The sequence below is a fragment of the Arachis ipaensis genome, chromosome B04, assembly GCF_000816755.2.
Source record: "Arachis ipaensis cultivar K30076 chromosome B04, Araip1.1, whole genome shotgun sequence".
Classification (NCBI taxonomy): Eukaryota; Viridiplantae; Streptophyta; class Magnoliopsida; order Fabales; family Fabaceae; genus Arachis; species Arachis ipaensis.
In genome coordinates this window covers 69,384,102-69,400,964 of record NC_029788.2, presented here as the reverse complement: position 1 = coordinate 69,400,964, position 16,863 = coordinate 69,384,102, and the positions used below count along the sequence as shown (strand labels likewise).

At 36.7% G+C, this 16,863-nt stretch overlaps 2 protein-coding genes across 3 annotated transcripts in view; both read left to right on the top strand.

Annotated features, from left to right (window-relative positions):
* LOC107639357 (GPI transamidase component PIG-S) lies at nt 4,818–14,620 on the top strand. 2 transcript variants are annotated; one of them, XM_021121190.1, is made up of 12 exons: nt 4,818–5,846; nt 6,351–6,435; nt 6,517–6,606; nt 6,996–7,069; nt 7,304–7,388; nt 7,500–7,589; nt 7,879–8,009; nt 9,626–9,707; nt 9,802–9,849; nt 10,137–10,209; nt 10,320–10,423; nt 14,429–14,620. In XM_021121190.1, the coding sequence occupies exons 1-12, from the start codon at nt 4,990–4,992 to the stop codon at nt 14,465–14,467; spliced, it is 1,758 nt and encodes a 585-aa protein (XP_020976849.1). In that variant the 5' UTR covers nt 4,818–4,989; the 3' UTR covers nt 14,468–14,620. The 2 variants fall into 2 exon arrangements, with proteins under 2 accessions (XP_020976849.1, XP_016198315.1); XM_016342829.2 differs by lacking the exon at nt 14,429–14,620 and adding an exon at nt 13,019–13,682 and having other exon boundaries at nt 4,819–5,846.
* LOC107636543 (shikimate O-hydroxycinnamoyltransferase-like) overlaps nt 14,750–16,863 on the top strand; it is a 4,212-nt gene continuing 2,098 nt past the window's right edge. The window contains exon 1 of the mRNA XM_021122459.1: nt 14,750–16,488. Coding sequence (XP_020978118.1) covers nt 16,063–16,488 — 426 coding nt within the window. The 5' untranslated portion in view covers nt 14,750–16,062. The remainder of the gene's footprint in view (nt 16,489–16,863) is intronic.

The window sequence follows — 16,863 nt, the reverse complement described above, 5'->3', positions numbered from 1 at the left end:
TCTTTAAACCAAAAGGCAAGAGCAAAAAGTCAATAGCCCTTAAAACCAAAAGGCAAGGGTGATAAAAAGGATCCAAGGCTTTGAGCATCAGTGGATAGGAGGGCCTAAAAGAATAAAATCCTGGCCTAAGCGGCTAAACCAAGCTGTCCCTAACCATGTGCTTGTGGCGTGAAGGTGTCAAGTGAGAACTTGAGATTGAGCGGTTAAAGTTAAGGTCCAAAGCAAAAGAAGAGTGTCCTTAACAACCCTGGACACCTCCAATTGGGGACTCTAGCAAAGCTGAGTCACAATCTGAAAAGGTTCACCCAGTTATGTGTCTGTGGCATTTATGTATCCGGTGGTAATACTGGAAAACAAAGTGCTTAGGGCCACGGCCAAGACTCATAAAGTAGTTGTGTTCAAGAATCAACATGCTAAACTAGGAGAATCAATAACACTATCTGAATTCTAAGTTCTTATAGATGCCAATCATTCTGAACCTCAATGGATAAAGTGAGATGCCAAAACTATTCAAGAGGCAAAAAGCTACTAGTCCCGCTCATCTAATTGGAGCTAAGTTTCATTGATATTTTGGAATTTATAGTATATTCTCTTCTTTTTATCCTAATTGATTTTCAGTTGCTTGGGGACAAGCAACAATTTAAGTTTGGTGTTGTGATGAGCGGATAATTTATACGCTTTTTGGCATTATTTTTAGTATGTTTTCAGTATAATTTAGTTAGTTTTTGTTATATTTCTATTAGTTTTTAAATAAAAATCACAATTCTGGACTTTACTATGAGTTCGTGTGTTTTTCTGTAATTTCAAGAATTTTCTGGCTGAAATTGAGGGAGCTGAGCAAAAATCTGATTCAGGCTGAAAAAGGACTGCTGATGTTGTTGGATTCTGACCTCCCTGCACTCGGAATGGATTTTCTGGAGCTACAGGAATCCAATTGGCACGCTCTCAATTGCATTGAAAAGTAGACATCTAGGGCTTTCCAGAAATATATAATAGTCCATACTTTGCTCAAGGATAGACGATGTAAACTGGTGTTCAACGTCAGTTCCATGTTGCACTCTGGCGTCAAACGCCAGAAACAGGTTACAAATGGGAGTTGAACGCCATAAACAGGTTACAACCTGGCGTTTAACTCCAGAAACGGCCTAGGCACGTGAGAAACTTAAGTCTCAGCCCAGCACACACCAAGTGGGCCCCAGAAGTGGATTTCTGCACCATTTATCATAGTTTATTCATTTTCTGTAAACCTAGGTTACTAGTTTAGTATTTAAACAACTTTTAGAGGTCTATTTCGGACCTCATGACATTTTTAGATCTGAACTTTGTACTCTTTGACAGCATGAGTCTCTAAACTCCATTGTTGGGGGTGAGGAGCTCTGCTGTGTTCCGATAAATTAATGTAATTATTTCTGTTTTCTATTCAAACACGCTTGTTTCTATCTAAGATGTTCATTCGCACTTCAATATGATGGATGTGATGATCCGTGACACTCATCACCATTCTCAACCTATGAACGTGTGCCTGACAACCACCTCCGTTCTACCTTCGATTGAATGAGTATCTCTTGGATTCCTTAATCAGAATCTTCGTGGTATAAGCTAGAATCCAATTCATACTCTTTTAGTTTTCGCAATCCAAACTGATAATTATAATTGATATCCTGACTAAGAATTACAAGGTAACCATAGATTGCTTCAAGCCAACAATCTCCGTGGGATTCGACCCTTACTCACGTAAGGTATTACTTGGACGACCCAGTGCACTTGCTGGTTAGTGGTACGAGTTGTGAAAAGTGTGATTTACAATTCGTGCACCACTCTTCCAACTCCTCAACCTTCTTCTTGGCAGCAGCAGTTTCACCACGGGAGGTGTTCAAATATTTCATCAAGGCCATATCCCGATCCACCAACCTATTAATCTCCTTGGCATCCTCGTCAGCCTTCTTCTACTGCTCGGACAATTTTCAGGGACTCCTCCTGAGATCGTGAATCTGTCAGATCTTTTTGGGAGTTCTGAAGCTTTACTTCCATAGCATGATAATTGCCCAAGATAGGCTCCACCTTCTTGGCAATAGCAGCAGCTCGGAGAAGACTGCGGTAGATCCACCTAGCCTGCCCGGAAAGGTCGGCCTCGTGAAAAAACTCCTCGGTGCCAGGGAGCAACTGGGATTCAATAAAATCCCAGCATCGAAGTTTTTCTCCATAACAGAGAGCGCCTTCCCGGTATCCCGCTTCGTCTTCTTAGGATTACCCACGACTTTCAAGTCGTCGTCACCAAAACCAAAATATTCCTAAAAAATTTCCGTCTCCACACCCTGGGACCCCGAAACATTCTCGGGAGGAACAACCTTCTCTGGTTGAACCTAGTCGACCCCGTCAACTTGGCCACTGGCCTCCCCGGTTTCCCCCTGCTCCTGACTCGCCGTAGGAGTAGCCGGGGAGTCGTCATCACTCTCATCATCCCCCTTGATGAGGTTCATCAAATCAGCCAGGATTTTCTTCTCACCAGCCATGGAAACTACGAGCAAAGAAAAAGAGAGCAAAGGTGTGAATAATAGAAAAATAAAACATGAAGAAGCACAAAAGAAAAGGAACTCACCAACATACGACCGACCGACCTCCCGGTCCCCCATAACCATACGGGGATTAAGGTTCTTTTCACCAAAAATGGCCAACAGAATATCAGCAATATTGCGATCTTCCGGACTCAGCCAGTCATAAGATACTTTTATTAGATAGTTGGATCCCACCCCAAAGCTCCAGTAGGTCGGGATCCACCTAGCTCCCTCGGCCGTAAGCTAGAAAGGTTGGTGACCTTCAATTGGCCTAACCTTAAAGAAGGTAGACTTGAACCCATGGTAAGAGTCCTCAAAAAGGGCAAAGATTCTACGGCCTTGTTGGGCCCTAAAGGACATATATCCCTTCTTAGCCTTCCCCTGGCTAGAAGGGTTCGTGAGCAGAAAGAGGTAGAGAAAGACATTCACTGAAGTCGGCAGCTCTAGATACTGACAAACCATCTCGAAGCAGCGGATGGAAGCCCAACTGTTCAGATGAAGCTACGACGGAGCAACATCACAGCGATTTAACAAGCCCATGACGAAGGGGGAGAAAGGCAAACAAAGCCCCAAGGTCGTGAACATGGGTTCATAAACCCACAACCAATCGACAACTCGAGGAGAAGAAAAGTTCTTCTGACATACGCGCTCCAGACCAGCAGGAACGTAAACTTGATAAAGCGCCTCCTCGGGACCCCCTCCATACAAGAGCCCTGACTGGCGCAGTTTCTGGAGGCCCTCCTTTGTAATCCTAGAAGGGGTATCCTTCACGTCGGAGGAAAGCTAGGCGTAGTGGTCAACAAAATCGGCTAGCGGGCGCTGAGCCTAACTCGAGGAAACAAGGCGCTCAGCCATACCTATAGCGGGGGCACCACCTAGTCAAGACGGGAGGTCGGGAGCCCTCAAAACAATAAAAGCGAAAAGGAAAACTACGAATCACCCTTTAGACACCCCTATACTAACCCAAAATGTAAGTAAAAACTCAGGAAAAACCCAGTGGCACCCCCTCTAGAAGAAAAAGCAACAAGAAAAACGCAGAAACCCAGGCATGCATAAACAGGAATGCACGAAAACTAAAGGGAAGAGGCAACCAAAAAGGAAAAACCATAAAGCTTACCAGGAAAGCAGAATCCACAAGATGCTGGATAGGAGCGAAGAACCCAAAGAGGAAGAAAGGGCACTGGAAGCAAAAAAGAACCAATGCAGCAAGAGCAGAAGCAGAAGCAGAAGCAGCAGCAACGCGAGGGATCAAGAAGATGAGGAAAAAGAAATGTAAAGTGGGGAAGGGGGTTACGAAATAAAAATAAGGGGAGAAAGCGTAACCGCCGAGGAAGAGCGCTAAAAGGCAGGGGCATATTCGTCATTTCACTCGAAATTTCAAATCAATGAAATGATGGGCATTTAATGTCCAGCACAGAAGCCAATAAAGTAGTGCCAAGGTCGAGGCGATCACGCGTGAGGGACACGAAACGCCATCAACGAGTTCCCGAAAAAGAAGAAAGTTTGCCGGCTTGGCGAATAGGACAAACGCGCCCAGCCACGAGTTCCAAACCTCAAGGCTGGCGCGTTGGGGGCACTGTTACGGACCACCAAGTCCAGCCCAACTAGTCGCGGGGTCGGGGCACCACCCCCACCCAGGCCCAAACCTCCAGCAAAGGAGTTCAACGGGTCGGTTCCTAACACCCGACCCAAGGCCCGACCGACCTACCACCCAAAGCGTGCCATCGCTCGGGTTGGTATCCTCGGGGAGCGTCCCGACCTGAAGTCCGGGACGACCTGCCCACGTGGAATGCGACAGCTCACAGCTCCTCAACTAATGGGTTAGGCCATCGCTAGGCCCACCCAACATAGTATATAAGGGGAGAGGACAGCTCTCCCCCCAAGGTACGTCACATTTTTACCTAATTCGGCCATCCTCTGATACGGACTCTAACTTGATCGTCGGAGTGTCCTTGCAGGTGGCCACCCCCCGCGCTCCACCCCAACTCCGGCGTCGCTAGCACACGTCAACCCTCGCTCCACGTCAGCTCGGGGTCTCTTCCTCTCTCCTACTCGTCACCATCCGACTACCCGAGAACATCAGGTAACGAACAATCCCATTACTAAAAAAGTGAGCCTCTCGTGAGATAAATTAAAAATAAGTTTAGTTTATATTTTTATTTTTTATTTTTATTTTTAGTATTTTTTATTTTTATAAAATAAAAATAAAAATAAAGAATAAATAAAAAATCGAACGCACTCTAATTTCGCGTTTGAAATTAGCGGTTTGCTAAATTTTAAGCCGTGGTTTACCCCTGAAATTGCAAATGATAAACTTCACCTCTTACTGTATACTATGGACTGCTTAGCTCAGCCAATTGAAGCTCATGCCAGAGTTTGAATTCGCAAAACTCAGATACCAGAGATAGAATTCACAACCTCGATTGGTGCAACAATGGAGGAGATATCCAATTTTCCATTAAACCCAGAGCCCCCAGAAGAAGAAAGCCCGCAGTCTCAGATGCATGAATCTACTCCCGACCGTAAAACCATGCGAACAACCAAACCCGGCATCAAGCGCCTCATCCTCAGCCTCACAGTGCTCTTCTCATTCATTATAGGTTTCCCGTTCCTCTGGAAATCCATCGAAATCTACCGCGCTCCACTCCCCTTCGACCGAATCGAGTCCTTCTCCTCGCAATTGGAGTCCGATCCCTTACACTTCCCCTGCCGATTCCAAGCCATATTCGTCGGCTTTGACTTCTCCGCTTCTCGCGGCCTCGGTCCAAACGACGTCGCAGCAGCAATTACCCGCAAGATGTCCCAACTGAACCCTAACTCCTCGCGATGCGGCAATTGCATCGGCGGTGACTACGACGTCTCTGTGGTCATCGATTCGGGCTCCAGTTGCGCGCAGACGGAGGGTTCGGAAGCTAAGTGTCCGTTGAAGTGTGGTGAAGTTGTTTTTGGCGGGAAGTTGAGTGACGAAGATTTTGATGAGATGCTGAAGCGTTGTTTGGGGAATGTAGGCGGTGGAGGGAAGGGTTATAGTGTTGTGGTTTTTAATGGGGACAAGGAGGAAGGGGAAGTGAGGGCTGTGGTGGGTAAGTACCGGCATGCGTGGGTACTCGGCCACGTTTCGGAGGATGAGGCGGTTTCAAGGACAGCTGAGATCTTTGCCAGGGTGTTTATGAATGCCGGGAGTGAAGGGAATTCGATTCGCAGTGAGTTCATGCCGGTTGGTGCTGATGGCAGGATTGTTCTTTCCTTCAGTTTGCTCAATGCAGAGCCACAAGATTGGATATATGATTGGTATGGATTGTGAAATTGAGACTCCATTTCAGTGTTGTTTTAATGAGGTTTTATTTCAATTTTTTTTCTTTCAAAAACTAGCTATTGATGTTTTATAAATAGGAATTAATGTTCCATTTACTGACAGTGTAAAGTGTCACTGTCAGCAAATGAAAATACAATTAAGTGTCAGATTAGTATACCCTTTACAATAGTACCCATCATGATTTCTCACTTGCAATTTGATTGATGGATAGTGTAAAACTTTTTACATTGCAGGGCATAGAAATTCATCTTAGATGGATGATAAGTATTTATTTTGCTATATTGTTTCTAGATGTGTTATTTATAAGTTAGGCACTCAGAATTCACATGTTTTAAGTGGTGACATAGAGGCTTTAACAGTTATTCTAGATCATTGTGGAACTGTTCTTTTTGCTTTTATATGTGTTGTCATGAATATTATTAGCTTAGTTTTCTTTGAAAGAGTTTCATCCTGAAGTTTCTGTGGTGATCTTAATATAGGAGTTTTCATGAAATTGACAAGACTCTGTTGCATCCTGTGATCCAAGCTTTGCAACCTATAGCAAACATAACGGTTGAAAGCCAGGTATAGCCTTTTATACATGTGATGGTTAAAAAGTCGGGGCATTGTTTAGATTTGAATGATTTTATTGTTCCTAATTGGCAGGTTTTATACTACACGCCAAAGTCTTCTTTTTCGTACTGGGATGATATACACGGAAGCCACATATTCAGTACCAAGGATCTTCCTTTCTTTGTATACATTCTCTTTGGTCTTGACTTATTTATAGTTTGTAGCAAATTTACCATTATTTAGTTCTAACTTTAGACCCTTTCTACTTTTGTATCATTGGATAGATGATGTGCCTTTCTACCCGAAAATATTTGATTTGTTGGCATAATTAGTGATTATCAGATAAAGTCACAGCGCTTTGATCATTTAGAAGTTCCTTTGTCTATTGAGTTATGCATATGTCTTTTGTAGAGATGGTTCAACTTACGTGAGTTCTTTATCACTGCTAATGCATTAGAAAGTATCTGCAGAACCTTGCAATTTTTCTTGTAGTATTTACTTAATATCTATCTGAGATACAACAATAATAAATTTGGTGATGTATTTGATGTAAATATTTTGATGTTGAACAGCTTAATTCAAATGAGTGGCATCTAGATACTTCAGTTGCAGCAGGAGGGAGATCTAAAGTATTGCAACTTGTGGTGTATACTCTTCAGCTCAATCCTAGATTTATTTACTTCTTTTCATAATCTAAGAATTCGTTTCTTCTTTTACTTTTGATAGCCTTCCTAGTGCTAGCATTAAATGGAAAAAATTGAAATTTCTTCTGTCTCATTGTCTCTACTGCTATTATAATTCTCTATTGTGATTAGTTTGTTAATTCTGATCTGCGTTTAAACAGAGCTTACATTAAATGTTTCCTTGTATATAATGGCAGGTATATACCATCTGCAAAGGAATGTCCTCTGCAATTGGAGCTTCCAAATGGAGATCTCTCTAAGACTAATGGCTTTATATCTCCTGTTATTCATCTACCTTCAAAATTTCCTTACTTTATCATTTTGTAATATTACATGTCTTATAAAATTCCAAATTTGTGATTGTTATGAAGAGCATATTTTGGAATATTGCAGATGTGGGGTGGTGTTGTTGTATGGAATCCCGAAAGTTGTGTAAAGGATTTGGAGAGTAAAGATCCAGACAGACGTGTGATTTCTCCCCAGGTTTTCCTTTTAGTTTGTTAACACTCATTAATCAAAATCTTCAATTATATACATCGAACGTAACCCGATTTTTGGAAAATTTTATTCTGTTTATTTTCAACCCAGTGTAATAAGTTCTCATTAACAAATAATTGATATATCTGAGCCATTACAATTCAGCAATTATTTTAAAGCACTTTTATTTATTTTCTTGTTTAGATAGAGAATATTATGCTATTTGTTTATGCTGGTATACATACATATCATAAGTTCAGTTTCTGAACATGGAAACATGCATATTATGAAACAGAATCTCCAGAAGCTTTTTGAAGTTCTAATGGGGCAGTTGCGGCAACTCCTTGGTCTCAAGTCTGATAACCTATATGTTGGTCAATCAGGGGCATACATCCTCCTAGGGAGTGAAAGAGGTTTTACAGAATGGTAAGAGTAATAATCCTTTTTGTATTCTTTAGAAAACATTAGTTACATGTTTTGAATAGGAATTTTCTTTGACCTGTTAAAATTATTTTGGAAGCTTGATAGTGCTATATGTGTCCTAAATTGCATGTCACAAGCTCCTAAATGGACATATATATTAAAAGGGGGAATCTCGTTCAATTAAAAAAATTTATAATTCATTATGTATCCTTTAGGTACTGCTCTAATAATACAATTCTTCGAGGCATGACAAATTCATTTCCTTTGTTTGATGGGAAATATTTCTGAGTTATATTGTCTGTATTCTCTGGTGTATCTTCTTGGAAATATCTTAAAATTTGTTTCTTTCTTTTAATGGAAAAAGCATTTTCTGAAATGTACTTTCCTACACCTGATATAAGCCATATAACGGTCAAAGGAAATTGTTCTCTCTGGGTGTGGAAAATATGATTTCTCCTTTTCTTAACAAACTGGTGTTTAAAATTTAGAAAATGCGTTGCTTCCTAATTTCTATAAGAACCTTTCAGCTGAAAACAACTTTAGGAAATATGCTTACATGAAATCATTTTTCTGGAGGCAAATTTGTACCTATATCATTTGCCAATGTAAACTTGTTGCCAAGTAATTATCAATAAAACAAGGATAGTTTTCTCCTTTGATTTGTTCCATAAAATAGCTGCAGTAAATTTACCTCTCAATTTCAACTTTCAAGGAAAACAACAGTGGATGGTGGGTGGTGAAAATCAACATGAGAAGAACTTAAATATACTCTAGAGATGAGAATGTTGCTATGCGTTAGTTGACACACTAAATGTAATAGCTTTTGGAATGAATGATATGGGAGAAAGTTGGTGAAACCTCTATTGGAAGGAAGAATATTGCCATAGATAGCTTGGTCATACGATGTAAAAAAGACATAGAATCCTCACTAAATGGAATACATCCGATAGAGGATAGCAGGTAGGTTTAGAGGGAGAGCAACAAGAACTATATATATGAAACCAGGAAAATTAAACTTGTTTGGGTTTAAAGATTTTTTCTGTATTCCTTTTCTATTTTTTTTTTTAGTTAAAACTCCATATTATTTTCAACATATCAAAAAATTCTAGTAGTGTCTTTATATGTATGTGGCTTTTGATCGGAAGCAATTTCATCATTTGATCAGTGTTCATCTGCACCTTAAAGAAAAAACACTTGGCTGTTATTGGTGGTGAGGTTTAGGAGTATGAAGTGATCCTCATCGTTGTTTTTGTTATTTGTTTTTGTTTTCCTGCATTTTAATACAGCTATACTCATTCCATACTGTTGTCAGTCTGTGATAATACTCGGTTTCTATTCATTCTGATTTACTGGTACCGCTGTACCTGTCTAACACTTTTAAAATGTTCCCATTGAAGTTAACTAAATGCATTTTCATCCTTGTTTCTTATCTCACTGAAATTGACTCTTATCTTCTTGGGATGATATAAGTAGAATTTGTATATTTATTTATATATTCATTTATATCAAAGGCATTTATTACTATTATTATTAGTATTTCTTTTGTTTAAAAAGAAAAAAAAAATTCCTTAATAATTAAACTGCAGTGAATATAATTTTTGTCAGTGGATTTTATGTAGGGAGTTGGATGTTTTGTCAGGGAAGCATGTATGCTTTAATCTACATTCATGTGCGACAACACTTGGATCTCTTTCCAGATTGGTATATTTATCAGTTATCAGCTGAGTGTCTTTAAGTTTTAAAATGGATATTCTTTGCTAAATGCTTTTCAATCTGAAATTCCATTTCTATGCAGGTTCAATCATTGCCAAGAATGATTATCATTGATGAAATTGGAAAACAGGTGATTGTAAATGCTTCTTGGTTGTTGTAGATTGGATTATGTGTTTTTAACATGGACTATGATGTCAACCACATTCCATTGGTTGAAATGTCCTGTGTTTAGTGCATATAGCATAATTCATTTTTCCCCATTTCACATCTAAATATCTTATGTTTATAATATTGAATTTCATATTTTTGCTGGAAACTCTGTATAATATTTTCTTTTGTATATATTCTCTGTACGTTAACTTTTAAAATATGGATATTAAATTCTTTACCTCCTGAATGTTATGTGTTGATGAGCAGGTGAAGTTTTCTCTGGAAGCTGCAAAGTTTGCTCAAAGTTATGCATCTACTGGAATTTATAATGCATCTGCTGGTATGATTCCTTTAAGCTTATTTCAATTTTAAAAGGTTATTAGTGGCTTTGATGAAGATATTTAGGCTGCTGTTTGTTGCTAAAATATGACCAATCTCTTTTCTTGTCAGTATCATCAAGGCAAGCAAGATCTCTGGTGGAGGATGCCTTTTTCCATCCTTCAATTATGTCTATCAGCTACTATTCGTTTGAGCATTGTTTTGCCATCTATTCGGTTAGTTCTTTTATCCTGGTATATGTAGATCAATACTTGATGTTTGCATCATTCAATCATACTACTTATTCTATTATGTAATAACATACTTTAACAGCGACATAGAAAATTAAAAGATTAGACTTATTTTAATAAACACTTTCACTAATAAAATCATGTGCAATTAGTTATCCATTTTATAGTTTAGTTGAAAAATAATTTTGTATTATAAAGTAAAGTTAATAAAATAGTATGAACTCACTTGTTTTTATTATTTATCAAAAAAATTATTTATTATTTGATAGTTGGATTCCATTTAGTAAAATCATTATAATTTGAAATAATTAACTTATCCTTCTAATTACAAACTTAAGAAATATTGCTTATAATTGTAATATGAAATCATGATATAAATAAATAAAAGAAAAAACAACCATTTGTACTTATGAACTTTACGAATACTGACAAAAGTACCTATTAAATAGGAAAACTAACGTACCAATGAAATATAGGTTCCGTGTGACAAAAGTACCAAAATCCTATTTTTTTGTTGACTTTTTAATAAAATTTCCAAATTACTCCCTCCATTTATCTTCATCCTTGACTCTCTCTGTAATCCTCCAATTACGAAATCCATGTTGAAAACATAGAGACAGGGCACACAAATAGCGTTGCATTGCTCTCCCCATCACCAACATCAAGGCTCTTAACTTTATCAAGAGCAATAAGAGAGAGCAGAGTGAGAGCCTTTCCGAGCCCCATTTCATCGGCTAGGATCCCTCCCCTCAAAGGCTTTGTCTTTACGCACGACTCAGGGCTGGAAGTGAGTCAAGCTAGCTCGAGCTCGACTCGTTAATAGCTCGATAAGTTAGCTGGTGAGCTGAGCTTAAGCCTGAAATTGAGCTCATAAATTAAATGAGTCGAGCTTGAGCTTGGATAAGTTCAGCTCATTAGCTCGTGAGCTGGCTCAATTATATATATATATATATACACAATTAATGTTCTTATTTAAAATTTTATAGGCATTTTTTATATATGATTTTGATGTAGGAAATAAATAAAAAATTTATAATTGATAGATAGATAATATATAAAATTGATTTTTTAAAATATTTTTTAATATATATGTTATAATTTGTTGATATAGAATTATAGGTTATGTTTCTGTTATTTGAGCTAACTTGTGAGCTTGAGCCAGTTCGTAAGCTTTCGGTGAGCCAAATTTGAGCTTAAGAAATAGGCTCGATTGTTAATGAATCGAGCCGTGAGCCAAGCTTAATTTTCATGAGTCGAGCTTGAGCTTGGTCTAGCTCGGCTCAGCTTGACTCACTTCTAGCCCTACGCGCGTGCTCTTTTAACCAGGTTGAAGAACTGTCCCCCTTCTCTCTACTCCAAAACGACGGAAGCTCCTTGCTTTCCTCTCTGTTAAGGAGCCACAACAGCCCTTTCTTCTGGTGCTGTAGAAGCTTCGTCCTCACAATGTTCTCGGGAGGCTCCAGCGATTGAAGAACGGGGGTTTTGGCAGCCAAGTTGTGGGTGAGGCTCCTGAAAATGAGGTCAATAGCTTCGAACTTCTTAAGGGCTGAGATGGCAGCGATAACCTCCGAGTAGCGGAGGAAAGGGTGTTGGTCAGAGAGATTGAAGAGAAATGGTGGGGATAATTAGGGAATTTTATTAAAAAGTCAACAAAAAATTAGAGTTTTGATTCTTTTGTCATACGGAACCCATCTTGTATCGGTTCAATGTTAGTTTCATGGGTATTTTTGTTAGTTTGTAAAATTTATGGGTATAAATAGTTGTTTTTTCTAAATAAAAGTAGAAAAATAAAGATTTGGTGATATAGAAAGAAAAAGTAAACGATATATATCCAATGGATATTAAATTAAAATAAGGGATAAAGTTTACTTTTTGTCTCTAACATTTGTGATTTTTTTTTTTCAAAAATATCCATAACGTTTAATTCCATTCAATTTTGTCTCTAACATTTTCAATTCATTTAATTTTGTTCCTAAGGTTTTACGTGTAATTGATGTCTAAGGGTAATTTGGAAACAAATCAGAAACGTTAATGACAAAATTGAATGAAACTAAACGTTAGTGGTATTTTTGAAAATGATCACAAATGATTGTGACAAAAAGACATACTTTACTCCTTATAATAAGAGATGAACCAAGGACCATAGATTATTGAAGACTTACAAGAAGAGTGAAAGCCAATTCATAACCTTTTATACACATGAAAGTAGTAGTCAGTTTTATTTTCATAAAATGTTTTGGGGGGCCATAGCCCCCATTGTCTTAAAGAAGCTCCGTCATTGCTTGTTTCATTTTGACATTAATAATGAGGGAATGCAGATATGTATAAGCCCACATACGCTGAAAACTGAATCCTCTTTAGCTGGATGAGATTTTTATAATAAAACGAGACATATAATAAGGCATTAGAAGAACCATGGTGCTCATCAAGACTCAGGAGTGCAATACATGGAAGCTTGAACGAAATGCTTATAGGCTATAGCCCGGGAAATGAACTCAGATGTACTCATAATTTTAACAGATGTCTATATTTGAACGAAATGCTTTACTCAGATGTCTATATTTTTTTCTATTGCTGCAGCCATTTTTTCTTCCGGTTACAATGCATGTCATCCTAGCTGCTTTGAGAGAATGGAAAAGATACAAGCAAGAAAATAGGAAGTACTTGGCATGGAAAGCCAAAGAAAGAATTGTATCTTAATTCGCATTACAAGAGATCACATTCGACAGTGCAACGTAGCTAGTTTTCAAGGTACTAAGAACTCCAATATATGATTAAGCAGTGCAACTCAGAAAAACTCTTCTTTCTCTGCCTCCAAAATCTGCTTCCTTTCTCGTCTTCCTAAAGATTTATAATCTTGACATCGGAGAGCTATTTGATGTAATTGGGGCAAGGCAACATTAACAGAGGGTCCGAGGATCGCGGTTGTACGCATGTACCATGGGTAAGAAATTAAAGGGAAAAAGATGCGCATCACAGAATGAGTTAGTGAATTTGGGCAAGTATGCATGCAATTTCTTCATTCTGTGAACAAAAAGTGATGCCATTGGCTAGTTTTTGTTATATTGTGCTTGTCAATAAACCTGATTAATATATATATTTTGACGTTCTCAAGACATTGTAATTCTCACTTCGTACCCTTCATCAGACTGTAAGCCAAATTATCAGAGAACAATGTAGCATCTTCTTATTGTCCAGTTTTCTTTGTGGGACATTGATCTTAGAGAACAATTTTGTTGACCCATTTGAGTGAGTGTAACAAGCAGCTCTCTTTTAGATTGAGGCCTTGAAAGTCAAATAAGTCAGCAAACTGGCTGGGACTAATTCAGGGTGAATCAATTCTACAATATTACTGTTCATACCCTAGTCCGAAAACTTAAAGTTAGATCCAATGAAGATAAAGACCCACTCAAAAAAAATGGCCTCTTTTACTTGTCCCGACCTCATATGAGGTTGGGTACGATAAGGAGGTCTAGTCCTGCTTATTCAAATAAGTAATTATCTTTTCAAATATCTCGTATTATATTTACCTCTTCTAGAAAGTAAATCTTAACAAACATCCAAAATAAAAAGAATAGTTATCCATTTACAAAGGTGGTTATTTACTCTATTATAAATACACTTAGGGGCGGATTCAGAAAAAATTAACAACGGGGTAAAAATATATAAAATAAAATTTATGTATAAATATATTGTTTTATTGTTTGCTTAAATGAATTATTTATATTCTAAAACATATTTCAAATAACTTCTAATTAGCTAGTATCATGAAGTTAATTATCACTATTTCTTTATTTTATTTATTTATTTATTTTAAAAATAAATATTAACATTTATATATAATTATGTTTTTTCATCAAAATTTTTGTGGTTTGCTTCTACCTGGGTCCGTGCTTGAATACACAGACACCTCTCAGGCATATTTAAGTTCCAATCTATTAAAAATTTGTTTAAAATCCTTGCTAATTTAGACATTGGAGTCTCTTATAGGTACCACCCCCACCTCCTCATAAGGAACTCGGACGATGACACCTCGTCTACGATACAAGTTGGACGTTGTCTCAGAAAGAGTTTGGATCTCACGTCCCAGCCCAAGAGCAATCCAGTTTCAAGTAACCATCGGAACAATAACTAAGTTTTTATTTTGTTTTAACTTAATTTTGGGGTCAGAATTATTTAAAAAATGCTAGGTGACAAAACATAATTTTAACCAAGCATATCTTTGTTCTTGCCATTTGATTTCTATCTCCTCTTTCTTCTTCATCATCACCTCCCCCTCTTCCTTCTCCTTTTTCTTCTTTTCTTATTTGATTCTTCTCTTTTTCCTTTTTTCCTCTTCCTCGTTTATTATTTGTGTCATCTTTTTCTATCCAATATATGTTATAGCTAAATTATTGAGCACAAAAATTTTTTATATACAACACAAATTGTGGTGGCGAGCACATAATTTTTTAAAAAATCACAAAACTAAAATATTGATTTATCCAATCAAATGCAATAAAATTATTGAGCACAAAAATTTTGATACACAATACAAAAATTTACGGTGATTAACGAAATTTTTATACATCAATTTAAGAATTTTGTTTTCTGTAAACTTTTATGTGTGAATCACTATTAAGCTTGTCAATTTTTGAATTCTTTAAGACGAGGATTGAATCTTTTTATTTCATCACTCTATTTACTTAGTATGATGTACTAGAATTTAGTTTTTCTTTTTTTTTTTTGTATTACGTGCAAAAGTTTTTGTGTTATATTAGTAAGTTTATGTATTTTTTAACAAAAAATTATGTGTTTTTTTTTTCATCATATGCTACTTCATCATTTTCTTCTCTTTTTTATTTTTTCTCTTCATATTTTTTTACTTCACCTACTCAAGAAGAATAAAAAATGAAAAGAAAAAAAATAAAATAAAGAAGAAGAAAAAAAAATAAAACATTTACGAGAACACCGGAAGGATGAAAAAGAAATTTAAGGAAAAAAACGCAATAGCGGCTGTAATACAAGAAGGAGGAGGAGGAAATGCAAAAAGAAAAAGAAAGCGCATGACAGTTTTAAGTCCAATCTGCCTAATTTGGGAGTTGAGCCATAGAAACTCTAAATTGAAACCGGATTAAGTTAAAAGTTTCAAATGTATGTTACATAATTGATTGGGTTAATTGGCTAATAGATTCAAATTAAGTTAGATAATATAAGTTTTTAAGTTAGATAATATTAATTATTGGTCATATAAATATGTATAACTAATTCCTATTAGTTATACATTTATCTCTACGGAGACGCTACAAATTTGTTACAAAATGAGTTACTATGATATAACATTTTCCACTTGTGTTAATAAGAAAATAAAAATGGTTGAGAGTTTCAAGTATTAAATTATGACGCAAGAAAAGAAAAAAATTTATGTTTAACCACATATTATTAATCAAATCGTTATATGTAAGCAATAATAATGGAGAATAACATACATAATTCTAACTTCCCAGTAGTGTTAATAGCAATAAAGTGACGTAGTGATTTGCTTAACCTTTTTGTCAAACGCTATATATTTTTGTCACTTTTTCATGTTTTTTGGTATTCCATTAACTTAATATATTGAGGGAATACCGATTTTTAAGAGAATAATGGAATTGATAGAGAAAGTAGTTGTTTATCCCGAGCAATCCACTCTTAAAAAGCGAATTTTCTTGTCCAATATCGACTTATGTCTTGTTGTTTACCAGGACACTGTCTTCTTCTTTGATCCTCCAACTAGCGAAATGAGTTTTTCTGAAATTTTCAACAAATTATGCAATGCATTTGGTAAATTGCTTGTGCATTATGACTTTATGGCTGGCCGACTTGTGCAAAGTTTGGAGGACAGTCATCGGTTTGAAATAGACTGTAATGATGCTGGTATTGTGGTTATTGCTGCAAGAACTGATAGAAAGTTGAGTGAATTTGGTGATATTTTTGCACCTAATCAAGATTTAGAGGAATTGGCTATGTTCCTCCAAGGAAAACAGGAAGAAGAAATCGACTTGAAAGAGAAACCCCTTTTATCGGTACAGGTTGGTCAATTAATGCTTCCTTAAGTGCAACATAACTAACACTTAAATTTGATTTCAATTCATTTTATATTTGTAGTTACAGAATATTTGTATCAACGTTTAGAAAAACATAGTAACTTAGTATAGATCTTGTAATTAAAAATTTTCTTTCAATTAGCAAGCCAGGTCTTGCCAATTTGACTATAAATACAAATTGAAGGATAACAATCCGCGAAAATTGAATTACAAACGTTTTCAACTACATGGGACATAATTACAGTATAATATTTTAGGCTATAAGAACTGTTCACATATTTTGGAAATCTTCGAAATTTTTTTTATTATTGATTACCAATGTGTGTAATCTAATTATATTATTTTATTAAAGATTTTTCC